At 34.5% G+C, this 22,079-nt stretch overlaps 3 protein-coding genes across 3 annotated transcripts in view; 2 read left to right on the forward strand and 1 right to left on the reverse strand.

Annotated features, from left to right (window-relative positions):
- The window catches only part of LOC142235839 (uncharacterized), a 58,451-nt gene extending 47,609 nt beyond the window's left edge, over nt 1–10,842 (forward strand). Inside the window, exons 9-10 of the mRNA XM_075307093.1 lie at nt 10,147–10,487; nt 10,561–10,842. Coding sequence (XP_075163208.1) covers nt 10,147–10,487; nt 10,561–10,678 — 459 coding nt within the window. The 3' untranslated portion in view covers nt 10,679–10,842. The remainder of the gene's footprint in view (nt 1–10,146; nt 10,488–10,560) is intronic.
- Nucleotides 10,843–14,415: 3,573 nt separating this feature from the next.
- Nucleotides 14,416–15,880, forward strand: LOC142233412 (GDP-D-glucose phosphorylase 1). Its single transcript, XM_075304312.1, has 4 exons — nt 14,416–14,631; nt 14,884–15,279; nt 15,345–15,660; nt 15,723–15,880. Exons 1-4 carry the CDS (start codon nt 14,485–14,487, stop codon nt 15,830–15,832), a joined length of 969 nt encoding a protein of 322 aa, XP_075160427.1. The 5' UTR covers nt 14,416–14,484; the 3' UTR covers nt 15,833–15,880.
- LOC142233411 (queuine tRNA-ribosyltransferase accessory subunit 2) lies at nt 15,787–21,818 on the reverse strand. Its single transcript, XM_075304311.1, has 4 exons — nt 21,599–21,818; nt 20,680–21,533; nt 17,264–17,389; nt 15,787–17,174 (listed from the first exon to the last, which is right to left on the reverse strand). The coding sequence occupies exons 1-4, from the start codon at nt 21,707–21,709 to the stop codon at nt 16,979–16,981; spliced, it is 1,287 nt and encodes a 428-aa protein (XP_075160426.1). The 5' UTR covers nt 21,710–21,818; the 3' UTR covers nt 15,787–16,978.
- Nucleotides 21,819–22,079: the final 261 nt, after the last annotated feature.

A 22,079-nucleotide genomic window follows, 5' to 3' on the forward strand; every position in this document is an offset into this window, starting at 1 on the left:
TTAGACCTTATAGTGTTGAATTCAATTCTCAAGCCACATCGGAATAATCTTCTTTGCATTCGTTGGAAAGGTCTCGGGCTCCGTGAGGTTTACAGCAAAGAAAATTCAAGAAAAATTCCAACGGAAAAGCGTGAAAATCTTTTTTCATATCTGATGCAACTCCAGGCAGAACGCACGAACCGATTTCCACGTTTTTGCATTCGTTCGATAGTTCTCGTGCTCTGTGAGGTTTATAGCAAAGAAATTTCAAAAAAAAAATTCAACGGAAAAGCGGGAAAATCTTTTTTTTATATATACAGCGCCATCTCTGATGCAACTCCAGAACGCACGAACCTATTTCCACGGTTTTGCTTTCGTTGGATAGGTATCGAGGTTTAAAAACAAGAAAATTCAAGATTCCAACGGAAAAGCGGGAAATCTTTTTATACCCTGCGCCACACTGTGGAACAGGGTATTATAAGTTAGTGCATATGTTTGCAACACGCAGAAGGAGACGAGATAGACACATGGTGTCTTTGGCAAAAATGCTCAGTGGGTGGGCTCCTGAGTCGATATAGCCATGTCCGTCTGTCCGTGAACACATTTTTGTAATCAAAGTCTAGGTCGCAGTTTTAGTCCAATCGACTTCAAATTTGGCACAAGTATGAGTTTTGGCTCAGAATAGAACCCCTTTGATTTTGGAAGAAATCGGTTCAGATTTAGATATAGCTCCCATATATATATTTCACCCGTTATGGACTTATATGACCCCAGAAGCCAGAGTTTTACCCTAATTTGCTTAAAATTTTGCACAAGAAGAACAATTAGTACTATAGTCGAGTGTGCCAAATTTTATTGAAATCGGTTCAGATTTAGATATAGCTCCCATATATATCTTTCGCCCGATTTACACTCATATGACCACAGTGGCCAATCTTTTATTCCGATTTAATTGAAATTTTGCACAGGGAATAGAATTGGCATTGTAGCTATGCGTGCCAAATTTGGTTGAAATCGGTTCAGATTTAGATATAGCTCCCATATATATCTTTCGTCCGATTTAGACTCATATGACCACAGAGGCCAAAGTTTACTACCGATCTTCGGGAAATTTTGCACAGAGGGCAGAATTGATATTCTACCAATGCTTGGTAAATTTGATTGAAATCGGTTCAAATTTAGATATAGCTCCCATATATATCTTTCGTCCGATTTTAACTTATATGGCCACAAAAGCCAGAGTTTTGCCGTGATTTGCTTCAAATTTTGCACAAGGGGTACGTTTAATAGTATCGTTAAGTGTGTCAAATTTTGTTAAAATCGGTTCAGATTTTGATATAGCTCACATATATATCTTTCGCACGATTTGGACTTATATGGTTTCAAAAGCCAGAGTTTTGCCCTGACTTACTTCAAATTTTGTACAAGCGGTACTTTTTACGATACTATTGTATGTGCCAAATATGGTCAAAATCGATTCAGATTTAGATATAGTTCCCATATATATCTTTCGTCCGATTTGAACTTATATGGCCTCAAAATCCAGGGTTTTGCCGTGATTTGCTTCAAATTTCGCACAAGAAGTACGTTTAGTAGTATAGGTAATTGTGCCAAATTTGGTTGAAATCGGTTTAGATTTAGATATGGCTCCCATATATATCTCCCGTCAGATCATAGACCAATTAAAATAGAGACATACCTTGACAATTCACCATGGTTTTGTTTATTTGCAGTGCGAAGTCATTCCACTCAATTGCGCAGTCTAGTGACTCAATTTCTTTTTTTGAAAACGAGAATTACCGTACAAATTAGTCAATTTGCATTACAAAATAGGTGTGGATGTATAGAATTTTATATGCTTTTACAATATTTAGTGGTTCATCAAGAAAACAAAGGAAAGAAAACAAATTAAAGCCAAATTAAAAAATCACTCAATTGCAGACGAAAAAAGAGCCCTCTACGGTGTGCAGACAAACTACAGCGCTGTGAATTCACTTGAGATGTCTATACCTTCCTATGTCTATACCTTCCTTGGTCTATTCTCACACTTTACACAAAATTCTGTGATGATTTCCCCATATCTTAGCCATATCCTACACACTGCAATGCCAAAATTTCCACAGAACGGATGAGTTTTAAATAAGGCTCCAAGTCACCCGACTAGACCAAATAATATATCACAACCCACACTTGACCACATATCTTGGCCCACACTTGAGTCTATAGATTTTGTAGAAGTCTATCAAACTCTGTCAAGATCGAGTGATATTTAAATGTATGTATTTGGGACAAACCTTTATATATAGCCCCCAACACATTTGACGGATGTGATATGGTATCGAAAATTTAGATCTACAAAGTGGTGCAGGGTATAATATAGTCGGCGCCGCCCGACTTTAGACTTTCCTTACTTGTTTCACATGAAAAATGTTCGGAGAACGTCGAGGGTAATCATGTGGTGAAAATAGGGTACCTCATTTTTTGATATCTGGTGGGAGAGGGGGACATCCCCCTAGCCCGACTTTTTCAAAATTGTGCCAAAGTTCCCCGATTTGGGTGAAATTTCCAAGGAAGGTTAGGGGTGATGTCTAGACAAAGACCCGCTACTTATTTTTCGATATTTGGTCGCGGAGGTGGACCACCCCTTTATACGACTTTTGTTTAAAGTACTGTAAAAAAACAAAAATGCTCTGATTAACTTGAGATTTACAGAGAACACGCCATGAGATTATGAATTTATCATGGGGTACCAGATTTTTTAATATTTTGACAGGAAGGGATCCCCCTTGCCCGACTTTTTGAAAATTGGAAGAAAATTATCCGATTTGCTTTACATTTTCAGGGAAGGTTGAAGGGGGCGTCTAGGCAAAGAACATCTACTTTATTTTTCGATATTTGGTCGAGGAGGGGGTGGGGGGCTCCCCTTTGTCCGACTTTTTTTAGAGTAAAGTGAAAAAACTAAAATTTGTCGACTTACTGAAATTTTACGAAGAACTTGAGGGAGATTATGGAATTTATATGGGGTAAATGATTTTTTAATATTTGGTCGGAGAAAAATAAAAGGGCCCAGGGAGACCTCATTTCTCCTCAAGTACATACCGTGAAACAATTAAACTTTCCAATTTACTTAAAATTTACAGAGGATGTGAGGTAGATAATATTATAATGGATATTTGATTTTGTGATATTCGTAATGGAAGAGGGAAAAGGACAAGGGATGCCCTGCTGATATTGGGACGGGGAGGGAGACCTCCTCTAAAACTGAATAAACTAGAATTTTCAAGTTTACTTGAAATTTACAAAGGCCGTAGGGGAAGGCTATGAAATCAATATGGTGTACTTGATTTTTTGGGTATTTGGACGGGAACCTTCTCCTTGCCCCACACTATGAAACTTGAAGGAAAGTTTACAGATTTTCTTGGAATTTGCAGAGAAAGTGACGTCCCTTTACAAAAATAGAGCAAAATCTAGCCTTCTCTGATTTACTTGAAATTGGGAGAAGATGATTTTATATAGGGTACATGATTTATACAAGGTACATGATTTTCCGATGTCTGGTTGGGGAAGGGGATTAGTGAAGATGGGTAGTTTGTGAAATTAATATAGGGTACGTGAATTTACGATATCTGGTTGGGGAGGAGCGAAGGAAAAGGAATGGAGGAAGGAAATGTACATGAAGTTGACAGGCAACGTAGAGGGTGCTTCATTTTCCGGTATATGTTTGAGAAAGGCATGTTCTCCGTGTCCAACACTTTAACAAATGTTAATATGGTAAATTTTTAAGTACTTTTATTTTTTCCGATTTATTGGATGGTATGTTGAGGAGAAGTATATCTCCCCTTGACAAACCACGCTTGAAATTGACAGGAAATGTAGAAGATTGTCCAACGATTTTGAATACAGACCAATTACAAAACTAAAAATTGGTTGAAAGGGAACACCCCCTATCCGGCGTTTGTTAAACCGGTCCGCTCTACATCTGCATAACCGCCCTATTTCTGTATATAAACGAAAAAGCAAGTAATCCGATTTTTTTAATGTACGGGATACGTGTGTGGAAACCATCGAGTGATTAATCAGTACTTCAGTTTTTGTGCCAGACTTCGCCTGAGCCTACTCTTTAAAAGAGTTCAAATTTGTTTTAAGATCGAAGGATATGGTTGACTAAGTTAACGAAAATGTGCTTCGGGAGGCGCAGAGAAGTGGGCCGGGTTACGCTAGTACTGGTATGAATTTGAAAAAAAAACATGATGCGGAAAGTCAACCTAAGTTCCTAAATATAAGCAAATATGCCATAGCATTACTTTCGCTATATACACTCAAAAAAATAATTCACTTATTTTATGAATAGTCTTCTCAAACAATTTCCAAACACGGAATTCATAAATTATATGAAAAATTTTCATCATTTAAAAAATACTGGTTTGTACCACATGTGCCAAACGTAGTGGATGACGAAATCCCTCTTCGACAACAAATTTGAAACGCTTATTCGCAATAGTGAGGAGTGGTGTACACAGACCCCGGGTAGTAAAATTTATATAGATTTCTAGGCTAAACTCTAATTTGGCTAAAATTATAAGAGTAGATTGCAACAGCAACTTTTTTCCTGGCGGAAGTAGCCGGGTAACCGATTATTCGTTACTAAAGTGTACGTAAATAATCGTTTATCTCTAGTAAGCTAATGATGAGACCTTTCAAATTATGTATGAATGGATCTATTCGATATATCCGTTCCGGATATACCGATTAAAACGTGTTTTTTGAAACCAGTTTTTTTACAAAACAGCTAAAAACTCAAACACTATTCGATATAAAGGTACTAATTAACCGATACCATGTAGCTATCTTTTGTACCTATGCGCCATAGTTAAATATAGGCTTATATCTCCACTAGAAGCACTACATACAAATTTTTTTTACAACTGCTTTCATTATTTAATTTCTTCATATTCAGTTTACAACGAAAAAATCGCGCGATTTTTTTTGAAAAAAAAATTTCGATTTATATCCATATCCATATAAAGATTTTTTTTAAGATGTGACTTTCTGAACAATCGTTTTATTACAACCAGGTTCCCATAACCGATTTCAACAGGCTTCTGATTTATTCTACGCGATAAACAACTTTCAAACAAAAATTAATCTAATAGTTTGCTGTGCAAAATTCCACTTTTCACGGGTACAATTAACAGGTTGGGTGATAAGTCCCCGGTCTGACACATAGATGGCGTCGTTAGTATTAAATGCATATTATTTTTATATAGTACCAACCTTCAAATGATTCGTGTCAAAATTTGACGTCTGTAAGTCAATTAGTTTGTGAGATAGAGCGTCTTTTGTGAAGCAACTTTTGTTATTGTGAAAAAAATGGAAAAAAAGGAATTTCGTGTTTTGATAAAATACTGATTTCTGAAGGGAAAAAATACGGTGGAAGCAAAAACTTGGCTTGATGATGAGTTTCCAGACTCTGCCCCAGGGAAATCAACAATAATTGATTGGTATGCAAAATTCAAGCGTGGTGAAATGAGCACGGAGGACGGTGAACGCAACATCAAAAACATAAAAAAAATCCACAAAATGATTTTGAATGACCGTAAAATGAAGTTGATCGAGATAGCAGAGGCCTTAAAGATATCAAAGGAACGTGTTGGTCATATCATTCATCAACATTTGGATATGCGGAAGCTCTGTGCAAAATGGGTGCCGCACGAGCTCACATTTGACCAAAAACAACAACATGTTGATGAATCTGAGCGGTGTTTGCAGCTGTTAACTCGTAATACACCCGAGTTTTTCCGTCGATATGTGACAATGGATGAAACATGGCTCCATTACTACACTCCTGAGTCCAATCGACAGTCGGCTGAGTGGACAGCGACCGGTGAACCGTTTCCGAAGCGTGGAAAGACTCAAAAGTCCGCTGGCAAAGTAATGGCTTCTGTTTTTTGGGATGCGCATGGAATAATTTTTATTGATTATTTTGAGAAGGGAAAAACCATCAACAGTGACTATTATATGGCGTTATTGGAGCGTTTGAAGGTCGAAATCGCGGCAAAACGGTCCCATATGAAGAAGAAAAAAGTGTTGTTCCACCAAGACAACGCACCGTTCCACAAGTCATTGAGAACGATGGCAAAAATTCATGAATTGCGCTTCGAATTGCTTCTCCACCCACCGTATTCTCCAGATCTGGCCCCCAGCGACTTTTTCTTGTTCTCAGACCTCAAAAGGATGCTCGCAGGGAAAAAAATTGGCTGCAATGAAGAGGTGATCGCCGAAACTGAGGCCTATTTTGAGGCAAAACCGAAGGAGTACTACCAAAATGGTATCAAAAAATTAGAAGGTCGTTATAATCGTTGTATCGCTCTTGAAGGGAACTATGTTGAATAATAAAAACGAATTTTGACAAAAAAATGTGTTTTTCTTTGTTAGACCGGGGACTTATCAGCCAATCTGTTAAGTTCATCAGCGTATAACTCCGGTTCTAGCAGAGATATCTCCCTAAGGTTAACTTCAACTTATAAATGAAAGTTTTGGCTATAATTTAAAACCGGTTACAGGAACTAAGTTGATTTATAACCAATTTTGTAAAAAAACAAGTAAGTAAAGTCTAAAGTCGGGCGGGGCCGACTATATTATACCCTTCACCCCTATGTAGGCCAAAATTTGTGTTACCATTTCAACTACTTCACATTTGCTGGAAGCTATATAAAGGAGACAATTTTTTTACTTCTACAAAATCTCTAGAATTAAAATTTAAGTTAATTGGAGGAAACTTCCATTGAAAATGGGTCTAAAATGTGTAACAGTCTACCATATTTCCCCAACTCTGGTGTACGTATATATGGGAGCTATATATTACCTGAACCGATTTTGACAAAATTTGACATGTATAGTTAAATAATAATTCTGCTATCTATGCGAAATTTCACGTAAATGGGAGTATAACTTTGGCCCCCTGGTTATATGAGTGCCAATCGGACGGCAGATATATATGGGAACCATATCTAAATCTGAACCGATTTCAACCAAATTTTTCACAATTACCGATACTACTAAACGTACTCCTTGTGCGAAATGTGAAGCAAATCACGGCAAAACCCTGGATTTTGAGGCCATATAAGTTCAAATCGGACGAAAGATATATATGGGAACTATATCGAAATCTGAATCGATTTTGACCATATTTGGCACATACAATAGTATCGTTAAAAGTACCGCTTTGGCAAAATTTGAAGTAAGTCAGGGTAAAACTCTGGCTTTTGAGACCCTATAAGCCCAAATCGGGCGAAAGATATATATGTGAGCTATATCTAAATCTGAACCGATTTTAACAAAATTTGACACACTTAACAATACTACTAAACGTACTCCTTGTGCAAAATTTTAAGCAAATCACGGCAAAACTCTGGCTTTTTTGGCCATATAAGTTCAAATCGGACGAAAGATTTATATGGGAGCTATATCTAAATTTGAACCGATTTCAATCAAATTTACCAGGCATTGGTAGAATGTCAATTCTGCCCTCTGTGCAAAATTTCCCGAAGATCGGTAGTAAACTTTGGCCTCTGTGGTCATATGAGTCTAAATCGGACGAAAGATATATATGGGAGCTATATCTAAATCTGAACCGATTTGGCTGATATTTTGCAAGATTTTCGAGATTCATAAAATATTTGGATGTACGGTATTTCAAGAAAATCGGTTGATAAACACGCTTACTATGACCACATCGGGGATAAATATATATGGCAGCTATATCTAAATCTGAACTGATTTTTTCCAAAACCAATAGCGATTGCCTCTGTCCCAAGAAACGGCCCTATGCCAAAATTGAGGACGATCGGACTTAAATTGCGAGCTGTACTTTGTGCACAAAATTACATATACAGACAGACGGACGGACAGACAGACAGACAGACGGACATCGCTAAATCGACTCAGAATTTAATTCTAAGCCGATCGGTATACTAAAAAAAGATGGGTCTATGACCACTATTTCTTGGCGTTACATACAAATGCACAAACTTATTATACCCTGTACCACAGTAGTGGTGAAGGGTATAAATATCGGTTCAAAAATATACATTTATTAACGTAGAACCTAAATCGATTGCAGGAAAAACTTGGATTATACCTCATTTGAAAGGTGATACCATTTTAGTGATATTCACTAGAACCGGTTTTATTAACGATTGTTTAACTCTAACCTCGATTGTTAGGTTCGAATAACCGGTTATCCGGTTACGAACGCTACCCGATCACATGCTATTTCGACATAAAATTTCATTCTCTATCGACTAAAAAACCGTTTTTAATGGCGAATGCTCCATGGGAAAATTGCAAGGATTGCAACGACACCAAGCAAAACAATGTATTCAAGACATCAGTGTAATAACGGCGATCCGATTTGCTTGAATTTGAAATCTAGAAGTATTTTATGACCACAAGTAGGTGTGCCGAAATTGGGATGTATCGGTCTATGGTTTGGTATAGCCCCATATAGACTGATCTCCGATTTTACTTCTAGGGCGGCTAGAAACAATATATCCGATTTGCTTGAAATTGAAAATCTAGAGGTATTTTAAGATCACAAATAAATGTGCCGCAAATGGGGTGTATCGGTCCATGTTTTGGTATAGACCCTATATATACTGATCTCCCGACTTTACTTCTTGGGCTTCTAGAATCCATAGTTTTTATCCAATTTGGCTGAAATTAGAAATCTAGAGGTATCTTAGTACCATAAAGAGGTGTGTCGAAAATGGTCCGTTTTTTGGTATAGCCCCTATATAGACTGATCTCCCGATTTTATTTCTTGGGCTTCTAGAATTCGTAGTTTTTATCCAATTTGTCTGAGGTATTTGAGGACCATTAAGAGGTGGGTCGAAAATGGTGGGTATTGGTCCATGTTTTGGTATAGCCCCCTTATAGACCTACCTCCCGAATTTATTTATAGGACTTCTAGGTTTCGGATGACCTCAAATAGGTCAGCCGAATATAGTGGTGCGTCGGCCCATGTTTTGGTATAGCCCCCACATAGACCGATCTCCCGATTTAACTCCTTGTGCTTCTAGAAACCGCAGTTTTTATCCGATTTGCCCGAAAATATAAATATACTGGTATTTTAGACCCTCAAAAATCTGTATCGCATTTATTTTTACCGGTCCATTTGGTAAGGCATCGATATGGACCGATTTAACTTCTTGAGAGTACATCCAAAGAAATAATAGTTTCCTCCGGAAGGAAATTGTAGACGAACGAAATTCCCCTTTCGTATAAAGTATTTTCGTTTTTTGATAAGTGATTCAACGATTGTATCAAAAGAAAACTTTGCTTGTCTAAAATGTCAATCCTCAGAAAAGAAAACTCTTCTTTCAGTGTATAGCAGCCGCACTGATCATGAAAATTGCTTGAAACTGAAAAAAATCTCCAGATTTTACTCCTCGTAATCATTTAAATTATGTCGGAAAACATCTACAGATTTAAGATTTCAAATCAAGGCGTTATTTCATCACTTACACGATATGTTTATGATTTCTCTAAAACTCAAACAAAATGGGTTCTTATAAATCCAGAATCTGATCTAGTCTTCATAGGTAGAATCTTTAAATTTATCTTCGGGAAGCTTACTGGTTGAACTGATTTGCTTGGGAGAATATTTGTCATCAATACCCCTGAAATTCTATATATATAACCCGCTACGACGATGAGTTTTCAAAGAAAACTATTAAATTTTGATACGTGGTGGTGGGTATTTAAGATTCGGCCAGGTCGAATTTACTGCTGTATATACTTGTTATGCACTTCATGCGAAAAATTTCGTTCCCATAAGAAATGCATTGCTATTTATGCTAACGGAATTTTCGGTAGCGTTCAATTTCGTAAGCTGTTACGCACCTCTACTTGGAGAAACTCTTCTTGGATTCGCGAAGAGATCATACTATGAAGAAAGGGCTCTTAAGTTTTTGGACGGGAATGAAACCTCTGTCTAATCGGTTTACTTGAAATTTTTCATAGAACTCTGAAAGATAGGCCAAATATCGGAACGGGGGTTACACACTAGCACAACTTAGAATATACTTGCAAGATTCTATATCGTTGTGGGAGGTGGACGTATGTACTAAATAGAAAGAGCTTGAAAATGATTTTTTTTTTTTGCAGACCTTTGGTCACCTTTTCCATCCCCCAGCAGGCGAACATCCGCATCATCATAAGGAGGAAAAGCAAGATTTAAATAAAATACCTGGTGTCCCTGGAGTGGATTATCCCATATACCACGAAGTTCCCAATACATCATTCTCGTGTGCTCATGTCCCAGCCGTACCGGGAATGTATGCCAATCTCGAGACAGGGTGTCAAGCTTATCATGTATGCCATGATGGACGTGAAGGTCATCAAGGAGCTTCTTTCTTATGCACCAACGGTACCATATTCAACCAAAAGGAATTCGCTTGTGACTGGTGGTACAATGTCAAATGTGAGGAAGCCGCCAACTATTATCAGTAAGACTTATGAAGTATAGAGGGTGATAGAGATTTTTAGCTAATAAATTATTGTTTTTTTTTGTTTTCGCAGTTTAAATGCTGATCCCGAACACAATCCCTACACACCTAAAAAGAAACTCATTGAGCAAGAACATTTGACCCCCATCGATCACCATGACCATGGAGGCGGATTTTTAATACACGCTTAAGAAACTTTGATCGAGATTCCCTGGAGAATTTCCATAATTTTTTTGTTGACTTTTGGCATGAAATCATTGTACGACTATCATTAAAGTTATCCATCATTAATCCATCTTCTTTTGTTGTAAATAGTTTTCAAAATAAATTCTATTTTATGTAGATTATTATATCATTTGCATGTACTTTTATTTCCGTACGCATAATTTTTTTTCTGATTCAATCACGAAATTAATTGATCAAATTAATTGAGATGTCTTCAATCACGAAAATGATAGTATCAATCACAATTTTAATTGAGCGTCAAAAAATAGTTGATTAGAAAATTTATTGATTTCATTGGTAAATGTCAATAAATTTTTTAATTGATTCAATTAAAAATTTAATTGATGTTGATTGCAAAACGTCATTTATTTTTATACCCACCACCATAGGATGGGGGTATATTAACTTTGTCATTCCGTTTGTAACACATCGAAATATTGCTCTAAGACCCCATAAAGTATATATATTCTGGGTCGTGGTGAAATTCTGAGTCGATCTGAGCATGTCCGTCCGTCCGTCCGTCCGTCTGTTGAAATCACGCTAACTTCCGAACGAAACAAGCTATCGACTTAAAACTTGGCACAAGTAGTTGTTATTGATGTAGGTCGGATGGTATTGCAAATGGGCCATATCGGTCCACTTTTACGTATAGCCCCCATATAAACGGACCCCAAAATTTGGCTTGCGAGGCCTCTAAGAGAAGCAAATTTCATCCGATCCGGCTGAAATTTGGTACATGGTGTTAGTATATGGTCTCTAAGAACCATGCAAAAATTGGTCCACATCGGTCCTTAATTATATATTGCCCCCATATAAACCGATCCCCCGATTTGGCTTGCGAGGCCTCTAAGAGAAGCAAATTTCTTCCGATCCGGCTGAAATTTGGTACATGGTGTTGGTATATGGTCTCGAACAACCATGCAAAATTGGTCCACATCGGTCCATAATTATATATAGCCCCCATATAAACCGATCCCCCGATTTGGCTTGCGAGGCCTCTAAGAGAAGCAAATTTCATCCGATCCGGCTGAAATTTGGTACATGGTGTTAGTATATGGTCTCTAACAACCATGCAAAAATTGGTCCACATCGGTTCATAATTATATATAGCCCCCATATAAACCGATCACCAGATTTGACCTCCGGAACCTCTTGGAAGACCAAAATTCATCTGATTCAGTTGAAATTTGGTACGTGGTGTTAATATATGGCCTCAAACTCCCATGCAAAAATTGGTCGATATCGGTCCATAATTATATATAGGCCCCATATAAACCGATCCCCAGATTTGACCTCCAGAGCCCCTTGGAAGAGCAAAATTCTTCCCATTCGGTTGAAATTTGGTACGTGATGTTAGTATATGGTATCCAACAACCATGCAGGAATAAGAAGTTTTAAGATACCACAACCCAAGTAATTCGATTGTGGATGACAGTCTTTCGTAGAAGTTTCTACGCAATCCATGGTGGTGGGTACATAAGATTCGGCCTGGCCGAACTTGAGGCCGTATATACTTGTTTTTTTTTTTAATTAAAAACCTAACTATTTGCCATTACTTTCTTAACTGACTTACGGCCATTTTCATGTAGCTCCGTTAGGCTTTAACTGCCAGTTAACAGAAAGTAAATTACAAAATATCGTCTCTCCGGTTAACTTTAACTGAAAAATTTTCGTCAGTTAAGTTCATAACTGGCCTATGGAATATAAAGGCAAGATGACAGCTTCGTCTATAGTACGGTTTAAAAGTTGGTTAGTTAACGGAACACTAACGGAGCTTTATGAAAATGGGGGTTAGTGTTTTTAGTTTGATTAAAAAATTGATTGCTTGAATTAAATTTTTAATTAAAAATTAAAACATTTTCCATTAAGTTAATTGTATCAATTAATTTTGTTAAATATAAATTTTCAATCAATGACTTAATTAACGGAACAATTCTACTTTAGTAAAAGTTGATCATGTTTTTTTTTTATTTTTTTTTTTTTTTTTTTTGAGGAGTAGGAGAGTGCATTTTAAAGATAAAATTTAAAGTAAACAAATTTTTGTCAGAAAAGCCTAGTTTTCAAGATATCGACCACTGAAAATCGGTATTTTCCTCTCTATTTCTTGTTAACTATGGCAGCACTTATTCATAAAATGTCTGATATTTGCGTTTTTTGGTAAAAATATTAAGCAAAATTTTTATCGGAAGAATTTAGTTTTCGTGATATCGAGCCCTGAAAATTGGTATTAAAATTTTTTGGGGTAAGTATGGCTGTATTTTTTTACTAAATTTAAAAAAATTTAAGAAAATGTATAACAATTTGGCTGAAAACGTCTAGTTTTCGAGACATTGGTCTCTGATTCTTTTCATGTACGAGTATGTTTCTTTTTTAATTTTGTATAAATTTAAGAGTAAGTTCGTGTATAATCAAGAAAGTAAATTCGTGTATAATAAAAAAAAATATTAGGAAAAATTTTGCTATTTTGGGCTTAGTTCTCGGGATATAGGTTATGTAAAAAATATAATGATCGATTTTTTGAATTATATAAAAAAAAAAACATCGCGCGATTTTTTTTTTTTGAAAAAAGTATTAATTTTTTTTTTAAATCAAATAGGGAAAGTTTTTTTTTTGTTTTTAAGGAAAGTGTCGAATGAAAATATTTTCTAAAAAATCGCGCGATTTTTTTTAAGTTTTTCATTTTGTTTTGTTTTCTCTTTAATGACTTTCTATATAAAACTCCCTTCATTGAATTCGCAATGCGGAATTAGCTTTAATATGAGTACCATATTGCTTATATGAGTAAGGTCAAAATTCTGAAGTTCCCGGAACCTCTCCGGGTCCATGAAGTTTTTTATCTGTATTCTAAATAGGGCTCTCATTCGGGATAAATCCCGGGGTTCAGTTAAACGACCCTCAGATGTGAGAGATGTTTTTCATCGCGTTAATGTGATAAAACTTTGATATTTTTATGAAGTTACTAAAACTATGGAGTACAAAAAATTAACACAATGGTACGAAAAAACATACCTAGTACAATAAAATCTTTAAATTTAGTTTGGAATAAGATAACGATATGAAATTACTTTCTAATTTATTTTTTTATAAATTTTTATGGGATTCTTTTCATCGTAAAGTTGACTTGGACTAAGTAGTAGTGCTACCATTTTTTTCATTTTTTTTTTTAATTTACTCCAAGGCATATTAATATTATTAATATGCCTTGAATTTGCTCTTATATTTCTTTTGTATGTGTGTGTGTGTTTTTTTTTTTTTTGTTAATAAAATTGAATTAAGACAAATTGGCATAATGTACTATATTTTTTGGTGCTGTAGTAGATTGTTATTAGTCGCAATATTTAATGAATCCCTAAAATTTCGGGATCCCGAAAAAACCTCCCGGAAAATCCCGGGATTCAATATTTTGATATCACGAATCGCGGGATTTTTAAACATCAATCCCGAATGACAGCCGTAGTACTAAATGATAATGAAAACTTTAGAGCCCGTAACTGCGCAAATAGGCCTTTCCGACTAAAAATAGTCTTTACATTTTGTGTTTAGAATCGAAAAATTGAAAAACTTGTACTAAAATAGATTTAAGCCAATTAACTACCCGCCTTTATACCTGTCTGCCGTCGAGCACTGTTCAAAGCGTGATAGTTGTGTTTGACAGGAAAAGCGGCGTAAATTTTGCTGCACTTTCCAACACTGTTTTATGGAACCAAAATGTAAACAAAGTCAGCTGTCCCCACAGAAGTTCATGATATCGTATTGAATTTTCTTCCTAAGAATGACCCATTCAAATCGTTTCAAAATACCATTGTATGAATTAAAACAGAAATGGCAACAGCTACAGAAGGTTCCCAAAGTATTTGCATACAGTTTGAACGTCAGCGATAGTAAATATCTTCCAGGAAAATATGGATTTTATGCCGAGGTAAATTGATGTATGTTTGCCCCGGAAATGTCCGGTTTTTGAAAAATGGTTTTATTCTCAAAAGCCTATTATACAGTTTTGTATCAAATTTAACCAAATTCTGAGTGTTAATAAAATGTATAGAAGTTCGTTCTATTAGTAATATGTTGTAGTCACTAAAATCTTTCATTGCGGTGAGGAACCTATAATCTGTAGTTTGACCAAAATGCATTGATAAGTTCTCATATGCTTGACTTCCCATCTTCATTACAGTTAAATCCCGAAAGAACAGCTCTCAGGAGGCCACCTCAAACAATTCTATCCCTTGATCCTCCTTTCGATGAAGAGCAATTCAATTTTAAAAAAATCAATCCACAGGAATGTTTACTGACACTGCCCTACACGGATAACGTGAACATTTCATTAATTATAAATAAAAGTCCGTTAACAAAATATCACACCCTTATCTGTCCAAATGTATCTGAAGGATTACCCCAACGAATTACTTTACAAGCACTCACGTTTTGTATGGAATTTCTTATGTCATTGTTGGACGATGGTGAAATGAATTTTCGCATTGGCTACAATAGTCCTGGAGCATTAGCTTCCGTAAACCATTTGCACTTGCATTTAATGTTTATCGACAAGAATTTGTATATAGATGATGTGGTAAGTGTAACAACATTATTTTTCCCAACCAATTTTGTGCTAAAATTCTTTTTGTGTCATTTTAGAAACTAAGATCTCTCATTGATGATGGTATCTATCGTTTTGATGAAACCATGCCCACCGAAGCAATATGCTTTCAAATCAACCCTGTAGATACAGAGGCGATGAAAACCAAAAAATTGGAAAATTTAAATCAATTCATACAATGGTTGTGTACAAATAACATACCTCACAATATATTCATGACCCCGGACCGAATTCGCATAAAAGAAAAAAATTTGAAAATATTTGTATTTGCGCGTAAAGAATACTGTGTTATAAAGGATCTGACTACCTATAACATTGGATTTTGTGAATTGGCAGGCTATATGCCAGTTGGAAGTGAGTACATATGAAAATAGATTTGAGATACCTATAAACTATAATCGTTAACTATCTCATAGGTCGAGAAATTTTCGAGCAATTAAATGAAACAGATATCGTACAAAGAATTAATAATGAAACGGGTGATGTTTTAAGTAAAATTTATTCCTACTTTAGTAAAAATATTTAATACAATTTAAACAAAATACAGTCGAGCACGCTTATAACAAACTCCCAAGGGCCGTGATTTTTAATTCGTTATATACATAGTAATGTTACATTTAGTCAAGTGGAAATTGAATGACATTGGTATGTAAAAATTAATTAATTAAATCTACACAAAGTTATAATTATTTAAAATACAATGAAACCTCTTAGAAGTGTACCCGCACGATCGCCTAAAATTTGTCCACATTTGGTATGTGCCCAGTGATAGGGACTTAACTTGAATGTGTTAATATGTCCACTTTTAAGAGGAGTCCGGTTTTCAGTGTATCCAAGTTTGAGAGGTTTCACCAAAGTTGAATTCTGCTTTTATTTTTTTTTTTCATGTACATTTGATACACTTGATGAGAGGTACTTATGTATTTTGATCTGCTGAATTCGAAAAAAAATTTTAAAAATTTTTTTATGGAACAGGTTTTGAAATATCCCGTTATTTTTAGTTTTTCGCACTTTTTTCACTAAACAAATTATATCTCGAGCTAGAAATGTCCGATTATATCATTGTTGGTACTTAAGTGAAAGGTATTGAGATGACAAATAATGGTGTATTATTGAATCTGTGATAAGTTAAAGGGCGTTGCAAAAAGGACAAATTTTCAAAAAATAATCACGTTTTACAGTGACCCTGTTCCGCCGGAAAAGTACAAACCATTGAAAAAAATTGTTGTTTCTCTTCATGGTCGTACAGATGGTACTCTAATGTAAGTAATAAGGCCAACTAGAAGTAAAACGACCAAAAAATAACAAACTGTTCCATACACAATTTTTTTTAGCATTTTTTTCGAATTCAGCAGATCAAATTACATTACAAAAGTCACCTCTCATCAAGTATACATTTTCAGTGTAAACTAGTGTAATTGATACTTTAGTTGAAATGGAAAGACATTTCAGTTTATTTTCTTGATCCGATTAGAATTGCCTTTTCTGTTCGAAGGCAACATGCCTTTTCTGTTCGAAGGCCACAAATATTGTTCACTACAACCATAAATTCGTTATAACCGTGTATGTTATAAATGTAGTCACTTGTATGGAAAGTTTTACAAAAATCGTTGGGATCTTAAAATTTGTTCTGGGTACATTATAAACGTGTTCAACTGTATAATTATATAACCTATGAGGATTTGCTATCAGCAAACCCCTTACCCAAGCCAGCTCTACTAATTACTTTAGTATTTGCTATTATACGATATTCAATAAATGTATCGCCTCCTTGGTAACGTAGTAGTTTTATTAACGACTCCAAGGAATCATTGGAAATACATCCGTGTATTCTTTTGAAAAACTCCATAAAGTGATGTAAATTGTGACTAGAATACAAAACGATATAATTAATAATAATAATAATAATATAATTAAATTAATAATATTTTTTCTTATTAGCTCATGTAGTACTTACATCATTAGAAGAATTGGACCCAATAATTCAGATGTTTTATACAGATGATGTATATAGGCTCTAGTATGTTTTTGACACGTTACACACGTACAATCTTTCAGCAATGGTGTAAATTCTTCTTTAAGACTGTAAGTTTTGAAAGATGTAGACAATGTACACTTTTGTTATAATTTCTTTTAAAATAATTTGTAATTCCAATATTTTTTTATGTTAAATATTGATATTTTTCAATTAAGGAACTTATTAAATTTTAATAATAATAATAATAATGAAATGAGAATGTCGTTCGTAAATTAAAATAATGTCTGCTGTATTCACACCCATAGGAAAATGTATCCTGTAAAATTTTTGTAATTAATGGTCTAGGGAATAACAATCGTACTATTTTTAGGTTTTTAAATGTTACCCCAAGGATTTTCAAGAACCAAAATATTTGTTTTGTATATTCCAGACCTCTAATATTCTTCAAAGTCTCTTAAAACTTCTTAACATTGTCTTCTAAATTGTATGTTAGTCCATATGTAGTCAATGTTAGTGAAAATGCAGAATATACACCTATATAAGCCGATTTCGTTATTGATCGGTTTATATGGAGTAGTCTATATATAATTATGAATCGATATGGGTTCATTTAGGCATGAACAATTTTTGAATGGTTATTAAAGGGTATATATTGACATACACATACAAAATTCTATCCGGATCGGATGAAATGTACTCCTCCAGGAGACACGAGATAAACAGATTTATATGGGGACTATATAAAATAATCGAATCGATATAGACCGATTTTTGCGTGATAGTTATAGAGCACATACTGACATCACATACTAAATTTTAACCGGATCGGATGAACTTTGCTCCCCCCAGGAAGCTCCAGACGTCAAAAGTGATTTCGATGTGGCCCATTCGCAATAGCATCTAATCTACATTAATAACAAATACTTGCGCTAAAATTCTATCCTATAGTTTATTTCGATCAGATCAACGAGATACTTTTTGGGGTCTGAGACACGGTTACCGCTCGAGACAAAAATAATCCACCAAAATTTGGAGAATATTTTACCACAAACCTACCAAAAAAAATCCTATTTAAAAAGGACATATTTCTATAGAAAATCTTGGCAAAATTTGATTTCTATCGAAAAAATGTGGTAAAATTTTATTTCTATCAAAAAATTCGGAAAATTTTATTTCCATTGAAAAAATTTGCCAAAATTTTATTTCTATCGAAAAAATTATCTATAGAAATTTTTGTCAAAATTTTATTTCTATAAAAAAGTATGTCAAAATTGTATTTCAATAGAAAATTGAAATAAAAATTTTATTTCTACCTAAAATATTTGGCAAAATGTTATTTCTATCGAAAAATTTATTTCCATAGAAAATTTTGTCAAAAATTTTTTTTATAGAAAATTTTGTCAAAATTTTATTTCTATAGAAAATTTTGTCAAAAGTTTTATTTCTATAGAAAATTTTGTCAAAATTTTATTTCTATAGAAAATTTTGTCAAAATTTTATTTCTATAGAAAATTTTGTCAAAATTTTATTTCTATAGAAAATTTTGTCAAAATTTTATTTCTATAGAAAATTTTGTCAAAATTTTATTTCTATAGAAAATTTTGTCAAAATTTTATTTCTATAGAAAATTTTGTCAAAATTTTATTTCTATAGAAAATTTTGTCAAAATTTTATTTCTATAGAAAATTTTGTCAAAATTTTATTTCTATAGAAAATTTTGTCAAAATTTTATTTCTAAAAAAAAATGTTGTCAACATTTTATTTCTATAGAAAATTTTGTCAACATTTTATTTCTATAGAAAATTTTGTCAAAATTTTATTTCTAAAAAAAAATTTTGTCAAAATTTTATTTCTATAGAAAATTTTGTCAAAATTTTATTTCTATAGAAAATTTTGTCAAAATTTTATTACTATAGAAAATTATGTCAAAATTTTATTTCTATAGAAAACTTTGTCAACTTTTTATTTCTATAGAAAATTTCTATTAAAAATTTGTGAAGTACCCCTTAGTTGGAGAGGAATATTTTGTAAAATCTACCAAAACATCAAGAATTCTACCAATCTACCAAACCATTTTTGGTAGAATTGTACCAACTGTGCACAACACGGGTATTATAGTTCCAACTAATATGCTTAACCGGAATTGATTGCAGTGTAACGGTACATATAACATGCGACACTTGTTTGCTTGGTCTGCTAAAGTTACCCAACTCGCCACCAGATAATTCTGAATACATCTTAGTGTGGATACTAGTTGTCACAATCATAGAGCTTGAATTAAATGCTTGATGTACTTTTATACAAAACGACAATACATAGAAACTTCTTTGTCAACCACGGATTGACAGTATTCAAACGTCTTCCACTAATGTGGTGAAACGTGGAAAAACATCCACATTCCTAGTCGGAGCACTACCAATTCCAAGAACCTGAAGTCTTTCTGATCCAGATATACGAGCCTATAGATTTGTATCCTTGGTGTAAGTATATAAATTTCGGCTATATGACTGATGAAACAATATAAACTATACTTAAAGTTATCATAAACCATGAAATAAACCATTGCTTAAATTGTTTGGCTGTCAAATTCGAATTTGAAATACAGTAGAATTCATTTATAGCGACTCCGGTTTTAGCGACCATCTGCTTTTAACGACCAATTTGCATGTCTGCTTTGGAATGGACATTCGGTTATAACGACGATGTAAGTTCTGTGTACTAATTTTTATTTTATTCATTCCATTTTTTGTCGTCAGCCAACACTAAATAAAGAAGCGTATACTGCGGGGAATCACAGAATTTGTTTTCGACTATCCCAAACAGAGGTGCAAATGACAAAGAAGAAATATTCAAAGCAGTTTGGGATGAGTTCGAGTTCAAACCAGGACTGGGATGAGTTCATAAATGTCGATGACAACGTCGTGACATCAGAAGAGCCTTCATTGAGAGAAATAGTGGAGAACACAAAAGAAAATGATGAAACTCACAGCGATATTGAACCAGATGACGAAGATGAGCCAAAATTCCAACTAGGACAGAAACCTTGAGTGCGGTGCACACATTAAAACAGTATTTACGATTTGGGGGTTCTGATATATCAGAGAGTTTATATAGTTCCGTTGAAATTATTGAAAGTAAATTATTAAAAGAAATTCTTGTAAATAGAAAACAAACCACAATTCTAAACCATTTCCAATCTCAATAAATATGAATATACATGATAAAAAAAAAAACTTAAAAATATTGTGTACACTTATTTGGATACAACGACGTTCGGTTATAACGACATATAATTTCGGTCCCTTGGCGGTCGCTATAACCGAATTATACTGTATTATATATTAAATGAAAGGCGATTGTATAAATTAAAACAAAACAAGTATAATATTACTTACCACTCATCGGTTACATCAATAAAAGGCGTTTCGGTAACATTGCCACAGTCCTTGTCTAAATTCCCATCAAACGTAAATGAAAGAGCCTTAAAATTCACTGCCGCACAATAAGCATACGATGTATCGAACATATCTACACCCAATCGTATCAATTCCAACATTACTAAAGGTGTAAATGCCCCTGGCAGCATAATTGGTTTATTTGTCACTTCATCACTTAATTCCTTCATGCAATGAATCATAATGGGTAAAATTTGCTCAGAAGTAACGTCACTTGCAGTTAGACCATAATTATGAAAACCTTCAAAGATAAAACCGCCATATTTTCCCGAGCCGAATTCAATGGCATGTTTTATGGATTGGGAACGATTAAAAGTATTGTACCCTCCAGCAATGGGAGCGAACATACAAGACTTCTTCAACACTTCCGATTCCTCACGTTGATCGTAACAGAACTTCATAAAACTATCGGTACGGTCAACAGATTTTTGTATTCTTTTTTTGGCACTTTCGAAATTTGTATCGGCATCATTAAGACCTTGATAGATATCGGGGTTGAAGGTCTCCACTAGTTCTATATACTTTTTAGGTGTTAATGTTTCTTTGCCACGCCGTGTGAAAAGCGGCACCATGTCTTTGTCATTCGAACCACTTGGCATTTGCTCGCAAGGGTCACGTATTGTCAACACAGTCGGATAATCTTTAAATCCTACATATTCACTTAGACCTTTGCCGCCATAGAGCGACAAAGCCTCTTTCATGTGATCCATGGTAGACAAAGACATTTGTAATATTTGATATTCATTTGTAACACTATCGAACACATCTCGTGAAAGATATGGTATACTTCCTCCCTAAAAAAGAGATTTTCATTCAAAACATTTCTCCTTTTGGCAAAAATGAACAAGTTATTTTTTACCTTTGTTGTTTGCAGCAATATGGGCGTTTTGAATTGAATCCCTGATTCCTGTTGCACCAATTGACCCAATCGTCCCGAATTTTTACTCAATTGTTCCACAACAAACTTCATTTCGCTACTATCTCGATAATAAACTACGCTAACATGAGTATCGAACGTTTTATTTGGTATTTTTACTTCTTACCGCGTTTTTTTAGATTCACAATCACCTGATTCTGTTGTCCAGTCTACGATAATAAAAATATTGGCGAAATGACAGGGTAGCACCGAGATGAAATTTTCAAATATATATCCATTCACTTTTCGGACCAGAGAATGAGCCGACCCAATTTTGTCGTCTACGGTGGACACTAAATTTCTGCATCCGGCGGCGGCGGATTGACGGCTAAGCCGACGTAAATTTGTCTATTCGGCGACAGACAATTATCCATTATAAAACAAAAAATACAACAATTTTTAATCATTTTTCCTGATTTAAATC

The sequence above is a fragment of the Haematobia irritans genome, chromosome 4 (genome assembly GCF_050003625.1).
Source record: "Haematobia irritans isolate KBUSLIRL chromosome 4, ASM5000362v1, whole genome shotgun sequence".
In the NCBI taxonomy this organism is placed as follows: domain Eukaryota; kingdom Metazoa; phylum Arthropoda; class Insecta; order Diptera; family Muscidae; genus Haematobia; species Haematobia irritans.